The sequence below is a fragment of the Lissotriton helveticus genome, chromosome 9 (genome assembly GCF_964261635.1).
Source record: "Lissotriton helveticus chromosome 9, aLisHel1.1, whole genome shotgun sequence".
Classification (NCBI taxonomy): Eukaryota; Metazoa; Chordata; class Amphibia; order Caudata; family Salamandridae; genus Lissotriton; species Lissotriton helveticus.
Genome location: NC_136070.1, coordinates 1249083782 through 1249107008, shown reverse-complemented (window position 1 = coordinate 1249107008; position 23227 = coordinate 1249083782). Strand labels below are relative to the sequence as shown.

At 44.8% G+C, this 23227-nt stretch overlaps 1 protein-coding gene across 3 annotated transcripts in view; it reads left to right on the top strand.

The window, feature by feature from the left end:
• LOC144782429 (solute carrier family 26 member 6-like) overlaps positions 1-23227 on the top strand; it is a 235226-nt gene that overhangs the window by 163095 nt on the left and 48904 nt on the right. For all 3 annotated transcript variants that reach the window (XM_078661782.1, XM_078661781.1, XM_078661783.1), the window contains exons 16-18: positions 12774-12908; positions 16004-16201; positions 20049-20103. In XM_078661782.1, the coding sequence (XP_078517908.1) occupies positions 12774-12908; positions 16004-16201; positions 20049-20103 (388 nt within the window). The remainder of the gene's footprint in view (positions 1-12773; positions 12909-16003; positions 16202-20048; positions 20104-23227) is intronic.

Sequence of the window (23227 nt, the reverse complement as noted above, 5' to 3'; positions counted from 1 at the left end):
GGGGGGGGGGGGGGGGGGCATCTCAGGGTCAACCGGACGGTGATGACGATCCCCTGCGATAGAGGTGGTTTCGGGGTTCCCGACCTCAGACTATACTATTTAGAGGCGCAGTGCAGTTTCGCACAAGCATGGTACCTCCTAGACGCCAGAATTCTATATCTCCGACCAGAATCTGACCTAGTCCTACTGGACACGCTAGCGGCAATACTGCAGAAAGGTTTCCCCAAAGACCCCAACGATATCCAACCCGCATCGACCACTAGCTGGGCTTGGGAACAACTGTGTTATGTTACGCACACTCCGCTGCTCTACTCCTCAGATCTCCCACTCCCAAACCCTAAAATGTTAACTATTACTAGCGAAAAGTTGATATAGAAGACATGCCATAAATTTGACATTACTAAGATGGGCGACCTATTCCCAAACGGGCATGTATTTGACCCTTATGATGAATCTCTCTTTTCCGACGCCACATTCAAGGACAGATTTGTCCTTCTGCGAATTCGCTCTGCCCTGTGGGCTACCTTCCCAGACTACCCTCTGTAGCCCCCTTCCTTCCTCCCGCTCACTAAGGTGATTGGCAGCGAGAGAGGAGTACACATAGAGTCCCAGCTTTATTAGGCATGCGCTGCTACTATTCCAATCAAGGATGATAAAATACGCAAGGCATGGTAGGAGGACTTGGGAGGTCGGATCTCAGACGAACAATGGGCTGCCTGCTGTGCGGTCATGGAAAAGGTCTCCCTCAACAGCCGACACAAATTACTTCACTTTAAGTTTCTTTGTAGGATGTACGTTACCCCTGCTAGACTACTAGGATAGACCCTACCAGATCGCATCATTGCGCCAGATGCCATGCTCCGAACGGCGACTTCGCTCATCTTGCTTGGTCCTGTCCGAACGTACACTCGCACTAGGTGGCCATTCGTGGGATGGTGAGCGGCATGATCAAGGTACCTATGACCCTGTTGCCTGAGATTGCATTGCTGGGATATGTTACACAGTTCCAGCAGGCAGCCCACAGGTTCGTAGCCATTAGTTTACTCCTGGCCAAAAGGGAAGTGGCAATCTGCTGGGGCGGCGGGGCAGCGCCCTCGGTAAAGGGATGGCTGAAGAGCATGGCATCCTGCTCCACAAATAGTGATATTTATGCAACAACACTCCCTCCGCCCCCTTCCAGGCCCAAAGATGTTTGGGGACCCTTCAGGGCACATCTCCAGGCTCAGCAACAAGCCCACCCCAGGCAGACAGACCCCGTTATAGTTCCTACCGGTGTGGGCTAAATTATCACACGGCGCATGTCACCGCACCCGCTTTGATTGTACTCTATTTTTGCTGCTGCAGTTGATATATGTCCAGGCCTTGAGTGTATGCACTGCTTCTGTAAACCATGTGATTGAAATGTCTAGTGCATTAGGGATGTGGGGATTTGAGTTACACACTTTGGGGCGGCGTACGAAAGCACAGCATTGTTGACTGTATCATGGGAAATGTATAACTCACCTGCATGTACTCACTGAAAGATTTTTTCTGATCCCAGTGTACTGCTATAACTGTAAATAAAGTGTTAAAAAAAAAAAAAATTATGTCATAAAATATCTACCTATTATTAACTACACAAACAGTTGGTGAAAGTAAGTATCCAGGACAGCCAATGTGTTTCGATTACATTACTATCCCAAGCTCCTAGTACAGCTTTGTGCATTTCATTAAACACTCATAATGGTTAAGGACATAGAGAATGGAATTACATTTTCCTTTTTCCATTGGTAAAAGTGTCATCTTCCACAGTTGCTAAAAAGTTCTCCTTCCACTGTTAACATTGCGTACAAAGACCACATACAGATGCAAGGAACACCCGGAAAGGTTGAACCATAGCCATGTTCATAAGCTGCAAACACTGAATCTGTGGAGGAAGAAACAGCCTTCAGCACGACGCCAGACTCATGCTGTGCATATACGGCACTGGCATTTAAACAAATGTGTCATTAACACGCATTCTTTGGTCACGCAAGTCATTACAACAACTTGCTTTCGGGGGCGCATTGGTGCAGAGGTGTTGGATTTAAAAAACAACACCTTCCCTACTGGTACGCAGACTGGAGTTGGATTGGTAAATTATACTAATCCAAACTCCAGCACCCCGTAGGGCAAGTTGTTGTAAAGACTTGCGTGTAAAAGAAATGTGTTGTTATGATTAGTTCATACTAATGCTGGCCTATAAAGGCATGCGTCCTAAACACATGCGTAATTCTGACATACAATCATGTGGAGGATAGTGGTTTCTAACATAAGTTGCTGCTTCTGTTGAAAAATGTATTCAACTCATTGTCTACGCAGGAGCACTGGTTTCACCATACTATCTATTAAATTCAATGATGTGCACATAAGCAAGAATAGTAATCGGAATCATCGCTGGACAATGCTCCAGTGTGGCACAGGGTGCACACGGTGATGGTCATTTACCCAGGCACTTCCTAGTCAAGTGTGAAGATGCATGAGGCCCCCGCCCAGTTTACTGATCTCTAGGCTCCTCCTTGGGCAGACATGAGGCGAGGGTGCAGGAACCTGAAGGTGCAGGGGAAGCATGTCCAACTGCTTGAGAGGTGCTGTGAATGCATCGACTCTTACCAGAGTCAAGTTACCTCTAATCTGTGGTTCTGAATATTGCTGCAAGGACCGCGTGGGACCAACCAGTTTAATTTCCTATCGAAAGTACCAAAAGCACTCAAGACTCTGTTCAACGCTGGTGACTTAGAGGGGGGACTGGAGATAGGAATATAAGAGAAGGTCCAGAAGAGACCTTGTTAAATTGTAGCCACACAGCCCACACAGCTTGTCTCGCCAAATGGTGGCTCTCTTGGGTGTTCTGCGGCCTCTCCCTAGAGATGGCTCGTTTGTGCCAAACAGAACCCAAGACTGCTGTTACTCTCTACTAGTACATATCAATTTCAGTTGCATGCATTGTTTTCTATTTCTTGGACTTCACATCAATGATAATATTCTACAGAAACTAAAAAATAAGCCAATTATTAACCTAGCAACAGATGCATCATAGTGAACACTCAATGAATCAATAATGATGTTCCTTTACCTTGCAAGAGCATCATACTGAAAATGGTTTCATTCTGATGTCCAATACACAGCTGTTAAAGCTCCACACCTTGAGGCACTGAACAGAAAAAAGGGTTCATGCAGGATTTGTCAGTAACCCTGCAAAGGGCCAAGAGGCGGTAGTTGCACCACAGCTTGGCAGGAGAGGCAGAGTTCCAGGACATGGGTGCAAGGGGGAGTTTAAGATTCCAACAGTAGTTTCTCAAGCCAAACAAATCTAACTTTTCCTAGCTAGTCGCTAAGATGAGGCCTCGGAGGACAGCACTGGAAGAGGTTGAAGCGTTGTAAGAACCTAAGGAGATTCTTAAAGTAACGCTGCAGAGGAAGTTTCCAAGATGTGCGACCAGCAGAAAACATCTGCGCAGGTGAGCTCAGTGTCCAGCTTGAAGACTGTCTTGCCTGCAGATCAAGGAGCACAGTTGAAGGGCAGAGCTCAAGCAGCGGCTTCTTCTTAACATTGAGGACAGCCAGTAAACTGGACATACCCTGGAAGTGGCGTTTATAGATGCTGGGCTCCTTGAAACCTGCAATAGATCCTCATATCCCAGGTTCCTTGAATCCTGAAGTAGTTCCTCAAATCCCACTGTAGCATGCCACTCAATTGGGGGCATACTATCGCAGCTTCTGGGGTGCCCACATGGGGACAGAATAGGCTGAGTTGGAGATAGAGGTTGGGGGGAAGTCAAAGCTGGGCAGCACATATATGGTAGCCACAATTGTGTGCGGCAGTCCCCTGAGTAATGGTTGGAATGGACAGCAAGTAATGCCCAGGACCACTCGAACCTACTCTACTCTACACCACTACAACCTGCCCAACTCCAGTCTACGTCACTCCACTCTAAACCAATCCACCCCACTCCACGCTGCTCCAATCTACCCCACTCTACTGTAAACCAATATACCCTATTCTCCAGTTTTAGGGGTGTCTTTCATAGATTCACATGCCTGAATCATTCCCCGTCGTCAGAGTGGGAGTCCCACGGTACATAAAGCAATAATATGCTATAAATACATAGTAAATACCAATAAAAACAAACCAGGAAGTAAAGTAGCCAAAGCTACAGTAGAAAAAACTTCCACACCTATGACTATCCTAGTCATTTTGTATAGTCCAAAATACAGCCAATCAGGCGCCAGCACCCACCAGAAGGTTATCCCCAGAGGCTCAGGCTCTCAGATTTTCTACCGCACGTCGTGTGAAGGGAGTCTCCCTGAGCTCTGCTCAGTTTTCTTCTCTTTCTTCCTTTTGGATCTTTTCTACAAGGATGTCTACAAAGAAATCTCTGTTTAGAGCCTGTGATTCTTGTGGTAAGCTTCGGCTTTTTAAAGAGGACCCCAACAAGAAATGTATTTATTGCCTGTACCCAGATCACCAAGTCAAGGACTGTAAGATCTGCAGGACTTTTCCTCAGAAAACTCTCAGAGACAGAGAGGGTTGGTTGCTTTTGTGGCTACAAAAGCTTAAGGATTCTGATAATCCTGTGTCTGAGGTTGGCAGTATAGCCTCTGGATCCACTTCAGCGTCTAGAAAGAGGCCTGCGTCTGAGGTATTGCCTTCTTCTGGAGCTAAGGTTGCTAAAAAACATCAACCTTCTAAGGGATCTGACAAGCCTTCCACCTCTAAGGCTAATCCCGCAGGCAAGAATAGGGAGGGCTCTTCTGCACCTCAAATACGGTCCACCAAAAGATTACCTCAGGCAGTTGACAAAATTTCACCTCAGACTATTCCTTTACCGTCGACGACGCCATCTTCTGTCTCATCATCGACGAAGACCTCCGTCGACTCTACATCTACGTCGACGGTGACATTCTCATCTCCCAAGCCTCAGATGATCATGTCGATGGCAGCTTCTTCACCAACTATGGTCTATGTATCCGTTAGACCTCTGATGCCTCGTCGTCGACTCCTCTGAAAGCTCTACCATCGACGAAGAAGATACCGTCGACGGGCTCGTCGGCGAGCTCCGCGCCGTCGACGAAGTTGCCACCGTCGACGAAGCCGATACCGACGACGACGATCCTACCGTCGACTAAGACCAATCCGTCGACGACTGCCATGCCGTCGACGAAGCCTGTCCCGTCGACGAAGTCTATACCGTCGACGAAGCCTGTACCGTCGACGACGCTCGTTCCGTCGACGAAGTCCATACCGTCGACGAAGTCCATACCGTCGACGAAGCCTGTGCCGTTGACGAAGTCTATGCCGTCGACGACGGAACCATTGATGTCTGCCTCATCGGCAATGGTGAACCCACCGTCGACGCCGCAATTGTCATCTTGCACTGCGTTGCAAGTCTGGTCACCATTTACGGTGTTCTTGACACCAAAACAGTCTTTAGTTCAAAGGCGTGAACCAGCTTTCCACCTCTCACCTCTACATATTTCACCTCAAAGATCGTCGTCGCAGGTTCCGGACCAGCTTCTAGACTCCGACAGTGAGGATGAAGTGGTTCAAAGGACATTCGGTGCAGCCACTAGTCCTTCTGAGATAAATATAAAATATCAAGAAGAAGAAGAACAGGAGTATATACAATCACCTGTACGTATGGCGTCTCCTGTAGACAGAGTCCCTGTCTCGCAAGTGCCAGTTGCTTTACTTACCAACTTACAATATATGTTGGATGATTATTATAGAAGGTTTCCACCATCTGAATCTACCTGTTACTCCGGCTACTGAAGAGCCTTTGCCAGTTTCTCAAGCAGCAAATCCTTCTTCACCTCCACCACACGATCAGCCTGTGGATGTTCAGTCTTCGGATGAAGATGATCAAAGAGAAGAAGGAGAGGTACCGGATGAGGCGGAGTGGGATGAATACCAGGTGCAAACTCCTTCTCCTTCACCTCAGACTGTCTCAATTTCACCGCTGGTGGACGTGGGCAGTTTCCACCTTTTAATGGAGCGTGCTACTAAACGCTTTCATATTAATATGGAACACATGGAACAAGACTGTTTTCTATATGATTTTAAAGACCAGCCCAGAAAACAGATCAAGTCTATTCCCATCATCGATTTTATTTGGCAAGAAGGAATTAAGGTCATGGCAACACCGGCGTCCATTCCTCCAGAGAAAAAGTACAGGGCACCGGACAAATCACCTGCGTGCCTTATTGGACAGCCTAAGCTTGACTCTATAATTGTCCAAGCAGCACAAAAGAGGGCTAGAAATCCTTCTTTTCCTGTTTCAGCTCCGCCAGACAGAGATGGCAAACGCCTAGATTCCATTGGGAAGCGCGTCTCCACCATGGCGGCTACGACTGTTCGAGCGGCTAATTCATTGGCCATCTTGGGAAGATATGATCAACAGATGTGGTCCGACATCGCACCGTTCATTGACCTCCTTCCTGAGCCTTCCAAGGCTGAGGCGCTGAAGATCCTTCAAGAAGGCCAAAGAATCTCAGAAGAGATTATTGATTCAGCAGTTGATGTAGCCTCCACTGCCTTTCGACAACTAGCGGGTGCTGCGGTCCTCCGTAGGCAGGGGTGGCTACGTTCCACTTCCTTCAGACAAGAGGTCCAGAATAAAGTATTGGACATGCCATATGATGGTGAATATCTGTGTGGCCCCCCAAGTGGAGGAAGCCTTGCAGACGATTAAAAAGGATACGGAAACTGCGAAATCCTTAGGCAGCCTTCAATTCTGCAAGCCGCCTTTTCGAGGAGCGAGAGGACGGGGATCGTCCTCTAACAGAGGTGGATATAACCAGCAATCCTCCTACAGACAGGGCAATCAGCGCTTTCACACTCAGCGCTACCAATCTTATGGCCAGAGAAAGTCTTCTTATACCCAAAACAGGGGAAAGACAAATTACCGTGGAAAGGATAAGCGCTAATGAGACATTTCACCTGCCACCACCACAGCCCCACTCTCGAGAAAAAATTGGAGGACGAATATCAAAATTTTACTCAAATTGGCTGTTGATAACGTCAGACAAATGGGTCCTGGAGGTCGTGGCCAGGGGCCATGCCCTAGAATTCGAGAAATTTCCTCCAAATGTCCCACCGAAAGGACCACCTCCAGCTCACCTGAAGGAGTTGTTTGCCCAAATCAAATTGATGATTCAAAAAGGAGCGATCGAGAGCGTACCTCAGAAGATGAAAGGCATGGGGTTTTACTCCAGATTTTTCCTAATAAAGAAGAAAAACGGAGAGTGGCTCCCGATCCTAGATCTTCACGCTCTAAACAAGTATTTAAAGAAGTTAACATTCAGGATGTTATCGCTTCAGGAAATATTACATCTTTTGGCAGAGGGAGATTTCATGGTCACCTTAGATCTCAAAGATGCATATTTCCATATCCCCATTCTACCTCGCCACACAAAATTCCTGCGCTTCAGGGTGGCTGGCAGGGATTACCAATTCAAGGTCCTACCTTTCGAACTACAGTCAGCGGCAAGAGTATTTACGAAAGTTTTAGCCCCGGTGGCGGCACACCTCCGACTGGAGGGAATTCAAATTTTCCCATATTTAGACGACTGCCTTATAAAGGCCAGTTCTCGAGAGGTTGCACATTATCATCTACAACAGTGTCTACACCTGTTTCAGTCTCTGGGTCTGTCCGTCAACCTCGACAAATCCCAAATGAAACCTTCTCAAAGACAAGCTTTTTTAGGAGCAACATTGGACACCCAAAAGCTCCAAGCCTTTGTCTCGGAGGAAAGGCAAATGAAGATCAAACACATGGCACAGAATCTGCTATCAAGAAGATTAGTTTCAGTTCGACTGTACAAGTCTTTTCTGGGGATGATATCTTCTTGTATCCCATTAATACCAAACTGCCGCCTCAGGATGAGACCGCTTCAGGAGGAACTGAGCCTACAGTGGCTACAGGTCTCCGGCACCTTCGAAGAGCTCATCAGGATTACACCGCTCATGCGGAATTCTCTCCTCTGGTGGACACAAAAACGACATCTCCAGAAGGGGTGCGCATTCCTTCAAGAGGCACCATGCCTTACCATCACTACAGATGCGTCTCTAGAGGGCTGGGGAGCGCATCTTCAAGGCCTCACGATCAGTGGCAAGTAGACTGCTCAACAAAGGCAGTGGCACATCAACCGTCTGGAACTGAGAGCCATTTCTCTTGCACTCAAGGCGTTTTGTGCAATCATTCAGGATGCCAATGTGTTGGTGAGACCAGACAACACAACAAGCATGCACTACGTCAACAAGCAGGGAGGAATACGATCACTTCTCCTGTCCCAAGAAGCACAAGACCTATGGGCATGGGCTTTAAAGCACAACATAACTCTTCAAGCAGTGCATGTTCCGGGAACAGAGAACGTCCTGGCAGACGCACTCAGCAGGACGACGGTCTCCACTCACGAGTGGGAACTGCATCAGCAGACAGTGGAACGCATCTTTCACCTGTGGGGTCGACCAAACATAGACCTATTTGCAACAAAGACCAACAGCAAATGCCAATTCTTCGCAAGCTGGCATCCCCAACAGAACTCTCAGGGGAATGCCTTTTCGATAGATTGGTCTCTGACATATGCGTACGCTTTTCCACCGATTCCACTAGTCCCCAAGGTCCTGCGGAAAATGTAGAGGGAACCATGCCGACTGATTCTAATTGCTCCCAGATGGCCACGCCAGTATTGGTTTACAGAGCTCCTTATTCTGTCGGAGTGCGAACCAATTCAGCTGAATCCAATCCCGAACTTACTCAGCATTCAGAACGGACAAGTGTACCATCCGGATCCAGCATAATTGAAATTAGCGGGCTGGCGCCTGAGTACCGTGAGTTCGCCCACCCAAACATCCCGGAAGACTGCAAAGAGGTTCTGGCCAAGGCAAGGGCGCCCGCTACCATAAAGACAAACAGTCTTAAATGGAAGCGTTTTTGCATCTGGTGTCGCTTAGCCGGGGTTCACCCTTTTTCAGCAAAGCCGGAGGAGATTCTGCCTTTCTTCCTGCAATTAGCAAAATCAGGCCTATCTCACGCAACCTTGAAGGTCTTTCTGGCTGCGATCTCAAGGTATCGACAGGATGGGACCAATTCCCTTTATTCTGCGAGGATTATACAACAATTCTTTAAGGGCCTTTTTAGAATGTTCCCTCCAGTACGCCGTCCACCTCCGGTGTGGCATCTAAATGTGGTCCTGGCACAACTCATGCGTCACCCATTCGAACCCATCCACAAGGCAGACTTGAAATATCTCTCGTGGAAGGTATCATAGCTGCTGGCTTTAACGTCCTCCAGGAGAGTCAGTGATATTCAGGCGTTCACTGTTCACCATCCTTTCCTGCAGTTTACAAGTGACTCTGTAATGCTCCGCACTAATCCGAAGTATATCCCCAAGGTACCTTCGGATTTTCACCTCAACGAACTGATAATTCTAAAGTCATTCTTTCCTAACCCGCAAACACCGACGGAAAGAGTGTTGCATACGCTGGACGTCAAAAGGTGCCTTAAATTTTATCTGCAGAGAACATCCGCTTTGCGCAGTTCTGACCAACTATTCATCACCTATGGTTCAATTCGTAAGGGGCAGGCAGTTTCTAAACAGACTATTGCAAGATGGATATCTTCTGCCATTGCCTTTTGCCATACACAAGCAGGACGACCGTTGCAAGCAGCTCCTAGAGCGCACTCTACAAGAGCAATGTCGTCATCTAAGGCTTTATTTGCTGGAGTTCCCCTTCAGCAGATCTGCAGGGCGGCTACTTGGTCCAGTCGCCATACATTTACCAGACATTATTGTCTGGAGGCAACCAGCGAAGCTGATACTTCTGTGGGTCGAGCAGTGCTACGGAATCTTTTCAACTAAGGTGAGCCTCTGTTTCCGACCTCCTTTTACTGCTGTCAGACGCTTCCTATATTCTATTTATTACACATGCTTGCATGATTGCACTCTGCTATGCTTAAAATGATATGTGTATTCTCAGTTTACACTGTTGTATGCCTTATATGCTGACAAGCTTGACTACAATTAGCGTCTGCCTAGCACGGATGTACTGCTAACTACTCTGATTCAGGCATGTGAATCTATGAAAGACACCCCTAATACTGGAGAAGAACAATAGTTACTTACCTGTAATCTGTGGTTCTCCAGTATTGGTGTCTTTCATAGATTCACATGCAACCCGCCCACCTCCCCTCCGAGGCATTTAGGCTATTTTGGTTTACCTTCACTCCTTGCAAGAAAATCTGAGAGCCTGAGCCTCTGGGGAGAACCTTCTGGTGGGTGCTGGCGCCTGGTTGGCTGTATTTTGGACTATACAAAATTACTAGGATAGTCATAGGTGTGGAAGTTTTTTCTACTGTAGCTTTGGCTACTTTACTTCCTGGTTTGTTTTTATTGGTATTTACTATGTATTTATAGCATATTATTGCTTTTTTATGTACCATGGGACTCCCACTCCGACGACGGGGAATGATTCAGGCATGTGTATCTATGAAAGACACCAATACTGGAGAACCACAGATTACAGGTAAGTAACTATTGTTCTTCCTTGCTACCCCAATCTATCCCACTCCACACAACTCTAAACCAACCTACCCCACTTCACACTACCTCAGTGTACCTCTCTCCAAATGCTCCACCCCACACCACACCACTAACATTTAGCCATTCTAAACAGCAGTCACACTGGTGTACAACATGGCTAAAACACATTGCCAAATTCAATTGCTCTTACATAGGCGAGACTTATTGGCTTTGCCAGTGCTTGTTTGTGTTGGCAACTGTGTTTGTCGATATACACTAGTTTTAATTTCTAAAATTTCACACATTGGTGAAGTGATTGAAATATTCTTTTTATCAAGAACCCCAGCAATGTGCAAGCACTTTCCTCTCTCTGGCCTAGCTTCAATTGACATTTACAATCATCAAAGAACCACCCTTCCAGAATTCCACTGGCACCTTGTTTAACACGTGTGAAGCAAAGGAACACAACACCACAGACCACCAGGACAAGATGAATAAAAATTGCCACTTTTCTGCCACACACCTAGAATCTTTGTAGAAAAAGTATCTAGAAAAAAAAGTAATGAATATAATAAACATTCTGTAACACTTATCCTTGCCTAAAGAGTACATAGGATTAATAGTCAAGGTCAAATTTCTTAAAATTAATTTCTTCTAAATGAAATTACTCCACAGAGGTCGGTGCGCCACAGGAAAGGCCTCTGCCTGCCTTATTCTTGTAAAAATAAAAATGCTGCAGCCAGCCTTGTTTACATTATTCTTAAAATGTAGGCCACCACCCTACAATGCAAAAGCTTACACTGGTTCCCAACCAACTGCAGAAGCTCATGCAAAGCCATATGCCACACCTATAAAATGTATGGAAGGCCCTTTCTCCAATATGCAGGAAAAATATATTAACACCGCAACCCATGCTCCTACCAAGATAATCTCTTTGTGATACCCAGAATGAAAAAGGAGAGGATACTCGCCTCTGTCACTGATCCCAGTTTCTGCACTTCCATTCATCCCACATACTTAGCACACCCAGCTGAATGTCTTTTTGGAAAAAATAAAAAAACTTCTATTTTGACCACTTGCACCAGCCTCACCTGCTATCTTTCTACCCTAAACCTTGCCACCTCACTCAGTCATGCAACTCCATTCTGTTAATAGCTCTGTTCGTGCTCTCCACTCACTAGGATTTACAAGTATTGCTAGGAATTGTGTTGTATGCGATACAAGTGTCAACAGCTATATAACTCTCAAGAGGCCTGATCCAACTGTAGCTTTCTGGTAGACACTTTCTTGGCCAGTATGGGACATTAGAATATCAGTGTTTACAGAGCCTAAGCAGGTCATAGCAGAAACAGTCACGAGACACCTGGGGTGAAGTATTGAACAATTTACCATCTGTGTGTCCGGTAGAGAGCAGGAGCAGCCCGAATGGACCCTCGTATCACCTTTGTTTGTTGAGAAACTTTTGTTATTCATGGTTTCTCCATAGTAAAACATGGATGACTGTGGTTTACCCGTTGTTTTTAACATGGTTTGACCAGGACACGGTACTGCTGGTCAGTACAATTCCCCTTGATCTCCATTGAGTAGTGTGGATCCTTCAGTGACAGTGCAGGGAATTAACTATGAATGCATCAACGTCACTACACAAATGCAAGACTTATCCTTACTAGAATAGTCCGGAGAATTGTGGCCTCATTTAAAGTACGCTGCCTGCCCCATAATGCCATCGCAGTTCCTGCCTCTGGCCCGCTCTACTTGTTGTAGACCACCCCTCCCGCAACCGGTAGTAGACCATTCACCATACTTGGAGATCCCCACTTCCCTGGCAGGAATCAAAGCCTGAAGGGCGTCTGCCAGTGTGATATGGCAAAAGACACCTGATTTTTCTGGCCTGCTCTGCATTTACCCACAATGCCTTTCATGCCTGACCCGGGTAGGAAAAAACCTCTGATGATCGACCCAGCCTCAGTAGGGTGGGATGAGCATCACTGCATCCCGTTGGCCCTCTGCCATTAGAAACTCTATGGTTTTCCCAGTTTCATTGAGTTGGGAAACCAAGAGTTTGCCAAGGTAGGAACATGGCCAATATGTCACTGTGCCCAGACTCCATCAAACTCAGGATGAGGACCTTGAGCTTCACTTTTAGGCGACGTGGCCCAAAGTAGGACAAGTTGAGAGATTATAGAGAGCTGAAACCATGTCTTGATTTGATCTCTCTTTCTCATCCTCAGTGTGGGTTTTGTGTTGACGAACTGATCGAGCAGAAGAAGAAAGCTATAAAGAAACTGAAGAAGGACGAGGAGAAAGCAGCGCAACAAGCTAAAAAAGAGCAGAACAAGAAAAAGAAGAAGCGCAGACTGAAAAAGGTGAGCGCTGTTGGTGCTGGGCATTCTGAGGCCCGGAGAAAGTTTTGCATTGCATGTTTTCACGGGCCTTATAATGTAAGCACAGAGAAGTGATTGTGCGCCATAGATTAAACCATACAGTTACTGGTGTCCAGATCGCTTGTTAGTAGGGGCGCTCTTACGTGTTACTATGTCATCTGCCAGTACATTGACCTACAACCACATGGAACCTCAACATCATGGAAGCAGTTACTCCATCACTAGCCCTAGCTGCCACCCTCTCTGCAGCTCATAGTATTTGCATCATTGTGATGGTGTCTTTGTCGTGATACACCGATGTTCTGGGGTTTTGCTGTAGTGATCTTAATGTAGTGGCAAGCTCCTCAACTTGACTTGGAATGCAGTACGCATCTTCGGGTGGCTAGAGCGGTACTCTCATTGTGTAAACCAACAACACTCTACTTGTTGGTATCAACAGTCCATAAGAAGCAAACATTGCATTGCAAGCCATCATCGGCCTCCTTACTTTTATTTTATCTCGTAAAATGTAGGACAGGCCTGCGTCACCTTTAGAGCTGCTTCATGGAGAGCAATGTTTAATAATTAGATGTTCCAGGCTCAAGACCTCACGAGTAGTAGCTTTGGGACTGGGTGTGGGATGGATGGTGGTATGTAGCACTGCCATGAGGCCTCAAGTCTGACAAGATTGTTTGTCCGTACTGCTTTTGTCTCCCACTAAGTTTGGTAGAAAGAAGAGGGCTCCATTGTCTATTCATGATACTGGTATTGTGGCTTCTCACAATGTGTGGCAAGGCGCCGGAGGCCACGGAAGCAGATGGACCTGCCATCATGGCTTGTGCACCAGGGTGTTCTCGAAGTCCGCCAGGCCATGTTATCGGCCGCCTGGTTTACACATCAGCAGGTCGTGTATTAAAGGTTTGGATGCGGTCATGAGAATATGGCCGGGCAGTCTGACATTGTAGCGTAATTGGGAGAAGTTTGAGTGCACATTGAATATCTCCCTGGGTAACAGGATAACTTGTGCTCACTTAAAAGACAGGGTATCGTCCTTTGGGCTTCAAAGAAAGAATGTTAAATTACATACTCTGAAGGTGCTGATTGGACCACGTTCAATCCTGGATGTCTTTAGTTTGTCTCAAACTTAAACCACCTATGTTCAAATTCAAACTCAAAATCCATGGCAAACTCTGATCCCAAATCAAAGACCAGCTTTACAGTATGCTCGGGAGTAAGGCTATTCGATTCGTCACTGCCGTGGCGTCGGAAGCGGATCACACAGCATAAATATTGGTTTTCTCTCCATGTGAGATGAAGGATTGCATCAAGAGTGGAATTGTCATAACTCATGTGGAGATTGTTGTTAGAGGTGGACTAAAGCCAAGGAAGGTGTTATGAACAGTGTTTGCATCTACCAATAAGTTTACATGAGTGGTCTACAGTTCTAAGTCCTGAGGAGAACCCGGAAAAAGAGACGGGTTTGAAACGCTTTGACAAGTTACCAACCAATGTTTTCGCAATAATTGGTGCTGGTACCTAGGGTTAGATGCAGTCTTATACTTACATAGTCATTACCTGGGTTTTTACCGGCCTGGCACTGTTAGGTTGATTCGCCCATTAATGAGGTGTTTAGAATGATTGATTCAGTATCTGTAAAAAAGCATTTCCTCCTGGGCAGCCAAAATCGGAACTGCTTCAGTCGTTGTGGTACTTGATGTTTTATTATGTATTGTTATTGAATATATATAGTTTGGGGTGGATTAAATGTAAGGTACTGTATTTTTGTGATATGGTCATGTTTTGCTTTTGTGTATTGCAATTCTAACCAAAGATTGAAAAAAAATTTATGACTAAAGAATTGAAAAAATAAATGGGATCACTGGTATTAAGTACAGGTGTCATGAAAGAAAACAAAGGTTTCAGAAGTATAGTTCGTATTGGCATTTATGTGATGGTTGAAGTTTCAGTGGCCTAGCCTTAACAACTTATGGGACCAACACCTAGTGCAGGTGGTAACCTTTCTAAAAGTGGCATTTCCAAAATTGTAATTTAAAATTTGACTTTACAGGGAGACAGGATTTTTCATCACAATTTCAAAGACACCACACATGAATTGAATACCTAATTCCATTTAGAAGTTACAACTTGAGTGTAACAAGGCATCTTCAATGTTAGCCTATGGAGTAAGCCATGCAGCAGTGAAAAATGAATGTAAGGGTTTTCGCTACCTGGGCATGTAAAACTTAAATGTACATGTCCTCATTTTTATGTACACTGCAGGTTCCTTGCTGTTCAAGGCCTACCTTAGGGTTATCTCACATGTATTAAAAAGGAAGGTTTGGGCCTGACAAAAGGTTTATTTTGCTAGATTGAAATGGCAGTTTACAACTACACACACAGGCTGCAATGGCAGACCTGAGACCCATCTAAAGGGCTACTTAAATTACCTTGTTTTAAGGAGTGAGCACATCCACTTTAACACTGGTTAGCAGTGGTAAGGTGCACATAATCCTGAGGATAGCAAAAATAGGGGGAGGAAGGTGCAAAGTTCAGGGAAAATCACCCTAAGGCTGCCAGGTCTAACCCTGATGTTCTGTTTGATGTGTGCATCTTTTAAATGAACTTTTGTCTTACGCCACCACCTTCGGCAAACATCTGTCTATGCCTTTATAACCACCATGTACCCTCATGTAAACCCTGTAGTACATAAATCCCTTAGACACCCATATGGAGAAATTTGAGCAATATACATTCTCCCAATTAAGTACGATAAAATGTATGTTGAAATAAAGTCCCTGCTTGTGACTCATCCAACTTCAGGGCATCTTTTTCTTGGTACTCCCTACGCAAGGGGTGGGCTGGACCTGCATCGAGACGTAGATGTAAGTGTTTTGTAATTTTATATGGTGGCCTGCTTATCCACCCTTCATTTTTTTGAATGGGGGATTCTTAACTAGAAGTAAAATATGACGTAGCCTTTCATCAACACAAGAACAGACTACAATATCAAAATACAAAAAAGAAGCTTATCGTCATAATCACTAAAAATCGACTTTTTAAGTGGCAAAGTACAACCTTAACATGTGTTTCCTTTCTAGGAGAATACTGTGGATTATATGGCAGTGTCCAATGGAGTTGTTCTGGAGATAGAGGATAAAAGCAACAAGTACCCAAACACAACCGAAGAGACCACACTGAAATCCCTGGGTCTGGCTCATCCACCATTCATCTCTCTGATACTGGACCTGACTGCGGTCAGCTCAGTGGATTCTGTCAGTGTGAAGGTTCTTAAGAATGTAAGTAGAACAGCAGGTACCAGTCTTCGACCAATCTCAGATCTGATGAGATATTGATACAGCAAACGCACAAATGGTGATGGGAGGAATGAGTGCAAACAGTCCAACCACTGGCAATCGCTCGGGTCGCATTCCAACCCATCTTCTTTACAATCATGCCACTTTAGTTAAGACCCAGACTTATGCAAATCAGCCTTGGTCCTGCTCCAACAGGAACAACATACCTGCCAACTTGAAGAACAATCTCTGTGTGAGGAGTGGGTAGGGCCTTAAACGGTGTGGGGCCTCGTTCCGAGAAGTGCCTATGAGGTACTTCTGAACCCCACCCAGCCCCTAAGCCCCTCCTCCCAAAAACAAAAAAACTTGCTGAGGCTGGTGCCGATGTCCTGGGGTGTTCTCATGCCTCTTAATGGATGTCGGCACTTCAAAGCCTCAGAAAATTAGCTGGAAAACCACTATTTACAGTGCTTTTCTGCTTGTTTTCCCTGCCACCATGTAATATCGGCTGCTCACCAGGAGACTGTGTGATAGGAGCCAATATTGTGTGTCACACAGTGGCACTGTGTGAGTTGGCAGGTCTGGGAACAATCCGTCTCCAACTCCCAAGTCCGGTCCTCTCTGAATCGTAACACAAGAGACCCAAGACTGGTTTCAGCCTAGTTGGGCCTCTTCAGTCGGACGCGACTTCGTTGTGGCGGTACAGTGGCGTGGCAGTTCACGTTAGAGTTATCCTATCAGAGCAGGACCTTGGCCAATTTGCATATGTCTCAGTCTAGTCTGAGGCAAGGTGTTCTGGATGCTTTTTCCATGTTTGCTAAGTGCCATGTCTGGCCAAGTCTAAAAAAAAAAATCATTCTGAAACAGCAAGACCCTGGAAGCGCTGGGCCTAGGGGCACAATGCCCTCTCTGCCCATCCCTTGTGATGGCCCTAGCCATGAAGGCACTAGCGCTGCCTGTGGGGGTGATTTTTAGAGGATGAACCTGAAATTGTCATGGTTTTTGACTATGGTGGTCAACAGCTACTTGTAGGGGCTACGGTGCCATTGAATGATATAGGGGGTGCTCAATAAGTTAACCTGCTTTGTCATAGATATAAGCTCTTTTAAACTGTGCTAGTGAATTTCATTGGGTCACTTACCTGGTAAATGTATTTATTTATTTAAACTTATAAAGCGCACAGCTACCCGCAGTGGGTTTCCCGGCGCTCCGGGACAGACTAAAGAAGAAAAACTTGCATGTTGATTTTACTGAAAGGAAACTTCCATTCACTGCTGAAAAAGACAAGTTTTAAGTCCCTTGCGGAAACGAAAAAGATTGGTTTCTGTCTTCAGGGTCACAGGAAGGGCATTCCAGAATTTGGGACCCAAATGGGCAATAGAGCGGCCTCCCATTTTTGCTAGCCTAAATCTAGGAACGGAGAAATCACCATTCCCTGAGGATCGCAGAGTTCGGCTTGGCTTATAGGCCTGGATAAGGCCCTGAAGATATTTGGGGGCTAAGCCTTGTTTGATTTTGAAAACGTGGCAGAGGGCTTTGAATTTGATTCGGCTCGGGATTTTGAGCCAGTGAAGGTCACAAAGTGCGAGAGAGGCAGATGTTCTCCTGGGAACATTGCAGAGGAGCCGGGCAGCCGCATTCTGAACAACCTGGAGTTTTTTTATGGTTGTCAGGTCGGCTCCAAGGTAAAGGACGTTGCCGTACGTTGCCGTAATCCAGGCGGGAAACAACCAACGCCTGGACTACGGTTCTTTGTGTGGAGGGGGGCAACATCCAAAGGATTTTTTGAAGCCATCTTAAAGTGGCAAAACACATGGAGGCCACCTTCACAGCCTGCTGTCTCATTGTGAGTTTCTCATCGATGAGGAACCCGAGATTGCGTACTACAGTAGCGGGCTGAGGGGTAGATCCCATATCCTTGGGCCAATGGTGGGGGCCCCAAAGATCCTTACCCTTGCCCAATATCACAACCTCGGTCTTGTCACCGTTTAATTTCAGAAAATTGCTCTTCATCCAATCGGATACTCGAGTCAAATCTTCTTTCAGAGCAGAGGTATCGTTGCACTCTTTGTTAGAGAGAGGAAAAATAATTTGTGTATCGTCGGCGTAGGAGTATAAAATAAGACCGGCTTCCTCCACAATAGTGGCCAGGGGTCTCACATAGATATTAAATAGTAAAGGACTAAGTATGGACCCCTGGGGAACGCCGTACGCCGATGGACAAACGATAGAGGAGGCAGAGGCAGAGAAAACCTGAAAGGTGCAACCTCTTAAAAAAGAAGCTATCCAGGCTAGTGCAGCGCCCTCCACTCCCAGGGACCGGAGAGTCGCAAGGAGGATGGAATGAGACACAGTGTCGAACGCCGCGCTCAGATCGAGAAGAATGAGAGCGGATGTCTCTCCGCGATCGACACTGTGTCGCAGGCTCTCGGTAACTCCTAGAAGTGTGGTTTCGGTCGAATGATGTGCTCTAAAGCCTGACTGGGACGGATGTAAAAATCCCGAGCTCTCAACAAGTTGGGTTAATTGTGTATTGATATGCCTTTCCAGGATCTTTGAAAGAACAGGAAGCAATGAAATTGGTCTGAAGTTGGACAAGTTGGCAACATCAGCTCCAGCCTTTTTCAATAAAGGAACAATCATAGCATGCTTCCACTCCTGTGGGACATGTGACTCAGATAATGAGGAATTGAGAAGTTGCTTTAGTACATGGCGTAAATACAACACATTTGGTAAGTAAAGATATAGTGAATAACGTATAAAGCTCAAACAAACCAAAGAGGTTACACACATTACGGTGTACTCTGAACAAAGTGTTTGTGCCTTCAAAGTTAAGATGGGAAGGTAGGAGAGATAGAGAGTGTGAGTGTGTGAGTGTTTTGTATGTGTGAGTGGTTTGTATGTGTGTGTGTTTTGTATGTGTGTGTGTGTTTTGTGTGTGTGTGTGCCTCCATCTCTCTGGAGTTTGAGAAGAGTTGTCCATGCCAAGAGTGTTTACGGCTATCTGGGGCAAAGGGGTATTTCAGTCTCCCCAGAAAACGACTCCTCTTAATGTGGGCTAAGAGAAACAAAAATTAAAATATAGAATATGTTTTTGCTTGATCATTCATTACATTTTGAGAAACATTAAAGTTATGTATGATTGATGCCATTGCACTCAATAAAACACAAATGACCTGTAGCAATTTTGGCATTACCGTAGAGAGTTACTGCTGCGTTTGTGGGATTTACCTGACTTATAAGGAATAATACCCAGCAGCAGCTTGGTTGCTGACAGTAATTTCTACATCTTTTCATATTTGTTGTTGACCACTATTTAGCTGGCTGTATAACGGGTGGTAAATTCCATTTATTTAAATACAGCGCAGTATAAAAATTCCTGGTGCCCAAATTACCACAATTTCTTTTACTACTCTATGGTCATATTGTGAAGGAGAAATCAAATTATTCTCTAAAACTGTACAAATAAGCAGGGGGAGGGTGTTAACCTCCAACATTACTCCTTCCAAACAATGGAAAATCATTCAAGCTAGCGACGAATTTTAAATTCAATTGTATTTTACAATTTGATCACACTTTCAAAAAAATCTTTTTTGAAGCCTCGTTGTCCTTTTTCTTTGAGTTGCAGTTACATGGACCTCTTTTTCCGCCTTCAGTTTGACTAAATGAATAGTCCTGTACACGTTTTTAAATATTATATAGCGTATGTGCCGATGTCCAGAGAGTAAATATGCTATTTATTACCACTGTTGAGTGTTGGGAACGTGCTGTGGCTCAAGAGAGGCCAGTCATCCAGTGGGTTTTGATGCTTCTCTTCTGCTTTCTTTACATTTGTTTTTATCGGTTTTAGATTTTCAAGGAATTTGCAGAAATTGAAGTGAATGTTTATCTCATTGGCTGCCAGGGTAAGTCATATACCACACCCGAAAAGAAAATGTGAATGTGTGAGTGAATTGTTGCTTTAAAATTATGCAAAGTATAGGATTTTCCAACTGAAAGCTTGTGTGTATATAAACTAAAACCAGCAACAAAATAGAGCAAAAGCTGATAATTTCCTGCTACAAACTCCTGGTCGCAGAAGTTTTGATTTTGCACAGCGATCGAAAGTTCTGACTCAATTCTCTGCCACATAATTTTGAATCCAGTAACATCTGAAGAAGTTCTGAGGTTGGACAAATCTAGTAATAGCTGAAGAAGTTCTGTGATTGGACAAATCTAGTAACATCTGAAGAAGTTCTGAGATTGGACAAATCTAGTAACATCTGAAGAAGTTCTGAGATTGGACAAATCTAGTAACATCTGAAGAAGTTCTGAGATTGGACAATTCTAGTAACATCTGAAGAAGTTCTGAGATTGGACAAAAGGCCCTCTTATTGATGGCTTCACTGTTATGTGTGAAAGAGCCTTGGTAGCTTGCACTTGACAGTGTTATGCCAATGGCCTCCCAGTATTAATTATGTGGTGAAGTGGTCGTATTTGTAGGGTTCCGCAGTGATCCAGGGTGCATCTCCAGCACAGTGACTTTCTGTTCTACTCCTCCTCTGTAGAGCCATAAGAACTGAAAGTGGCCTAACCCCAGCAGGCAACTACAAATTATGTTTTAAGCAAGCAACAATTTTTTAATTCAATTTTCAGAACAATCCTTATGTATCATCAATTTTACATCATAACTTTTTCGTACATCATCTTTGTTACAGTTTCTGTGCATATAAGATTTAAATTATACACATTAATACAATAGGGAACCACATTAGCTGAGCACCCAATGCATTTCGGGACTTCCTTGTCCCTTCGTCAGGGGTTCCTGTCAAAAAGAAACAAAACAAGGAAACGTATTTATCCAATGCCTCTGATGTTCACTAAACTAACAAAACTTACTGCATGCCATATTTGGCATCAATCACGAGTGTTTGTCCGAAGTCCAACGTCAATCTCAAATGTATATCCTATTCCAACACAATCCTATATCACCTTGATGTACATGTAGCATTGCTGCCCTATCACCAGTCCGCCTCCTACTTATTAACCCTGTCTCACCTCTTAAATGCAGCTCTTGATTAGCTCCTGTCACTGAACCTTATTCAAAAGGCCTTCAGATCTATAATGAAATAATGCAAAAAATAAATAAAAACAACCATGTGCTTAGAAAAGCGTATCCTTATTGTGCTCTTTTTAAAGGTGAAACTTCACTAAATGAGTGCTCACCTATTCCTGTATTCGCCACTGTGCCACTAACCGGACCTGTCAAGAGCACATAAATACTCATGAGTTCTGGACACATATCGAAAAATTGCAACCAAACTAACTCAAAAGCATTCATTGCTTTTAACAAAATACGAGTCTCACCTGCTCAAAAATATTCGAGCTCAGGCACGTCAGGAGCGAAGTTCTCCAAGCGTCTGCGAAACAAAAAGCACACCGCGGTTTTACAAAAGTGCTTACGGACGCTTCCCGGGTAACTCGTAACCCAATATTATACGAAAACGCTAACCATTTTTACCGCCCGATCCGGACTCTTCCTTTCACGTTCTACAATGGAGGTGGATGCACTTCCGTGTCATCCTCCTCCCTTAAGAACCAAAACTTCCGCTATTCTGCCACTAAAAACAAACAACGGACTATGTTCCCGGCATATCTGTTCAAAACGAAACTTTATTCCACCTCGCTGTACCCTGCTTATCAATCATGAATTGTCCAGCTAATACCGAAACGTCATAATAACTACTCAAAAATGAACGTGAGGTTGAGTTCTTATGTACACTTGAATTCAACAGTACAATATCAGAAAACACAGTCTATTGTGCATCATTTTAAAAATATATAAACAAACATAAAAGCTGTTTCATGCATTGTACATAAAAACACATATGACAAAAATTATATAAATGCACCTCTAGTGAACAAATTAACATATTACCCAGAGCCTACTTGCACAATATGGGAGACTTGTGTGAATTTACTCAGTGGGTATAGTGATGTTGGCCAATGCTCTTAAGTGTATACATGTTTTAGAAGAACCAAGGCGTGTTGGGTCTCACATGTGTGCCTTGCTAGCTAGAAGTCCATTATTTCTCTAAAGGACATAAGGGCACAATTGGCTTCGGCAAAATCATTTATATTAAGAGAATGTGGGAGGAGCCTCATGTGGCCTTTATTTGTGTCCAGTCCTGATTGCATATTTCTTGTCTTTGAATCTTATTGCAGTGCACCCTTCATGCACTTAAAACATACTGATGGTGCACGCATTAGTAAAATTTGTTCTTTTATGTGCAGAGCCAAAAAGACGGGGGTTTGGGTCACTTGTTCACAATTAATCCTTACCCACAGTGATTGTCAGTTTTTGTCAGTTTTCTGCTGTCATGGTTACGGTTCTGCTGTCATGGTTTCCTGATTGTGGATGGATAAAACAGGAAGATATTTTCAGTAATCCTGCCAGATGGAGATTATTTTATCCAACACAAACTCATTTCCTCTGCTCCCTTCCTTGATGATGGAGTCTTTCTGCTCTGATTTTGGAAGAGGCAGCCCTGATGTGAAATGATATGAGAGTGAACTGATCATCAGAGTAGTTTTTTGTCGTGTGGAGGAAAGGATGCTAGTCAACATCCCAGGAGTGATGATGCTCTGCCAGGAGGGGGACACCACAAGAAGCCCTGTGCTGGAAACACCTGAAAATAGGTGGATGCTGTCAAGCGGCCACGGTGCTCAACCGATCAGATTGTTATGAACCCCATAGTACTTCAATATAGGCCTAGGTAGTTGCACAACCTTTTACCTACATTTGTCCTACCTTGCTCTACATAAAGGTTCTGGCGCTGACCTTTTACCTAGTAAGGTGTCGAAAAAATGTAGTGTGGTTTTCTCCGAAAATTAGCCTAATTTATTATGCATGAGGATTCTTAGTATCACAGCAGGATTACCATCTTCCGCATAATAACTCTGTATAACAGTCACCGCTATCGTCGTCCTTGGCTGATATGCCCACAGTACCATGACACATCTAGGTAGAATCCACCTACTCAAATATCT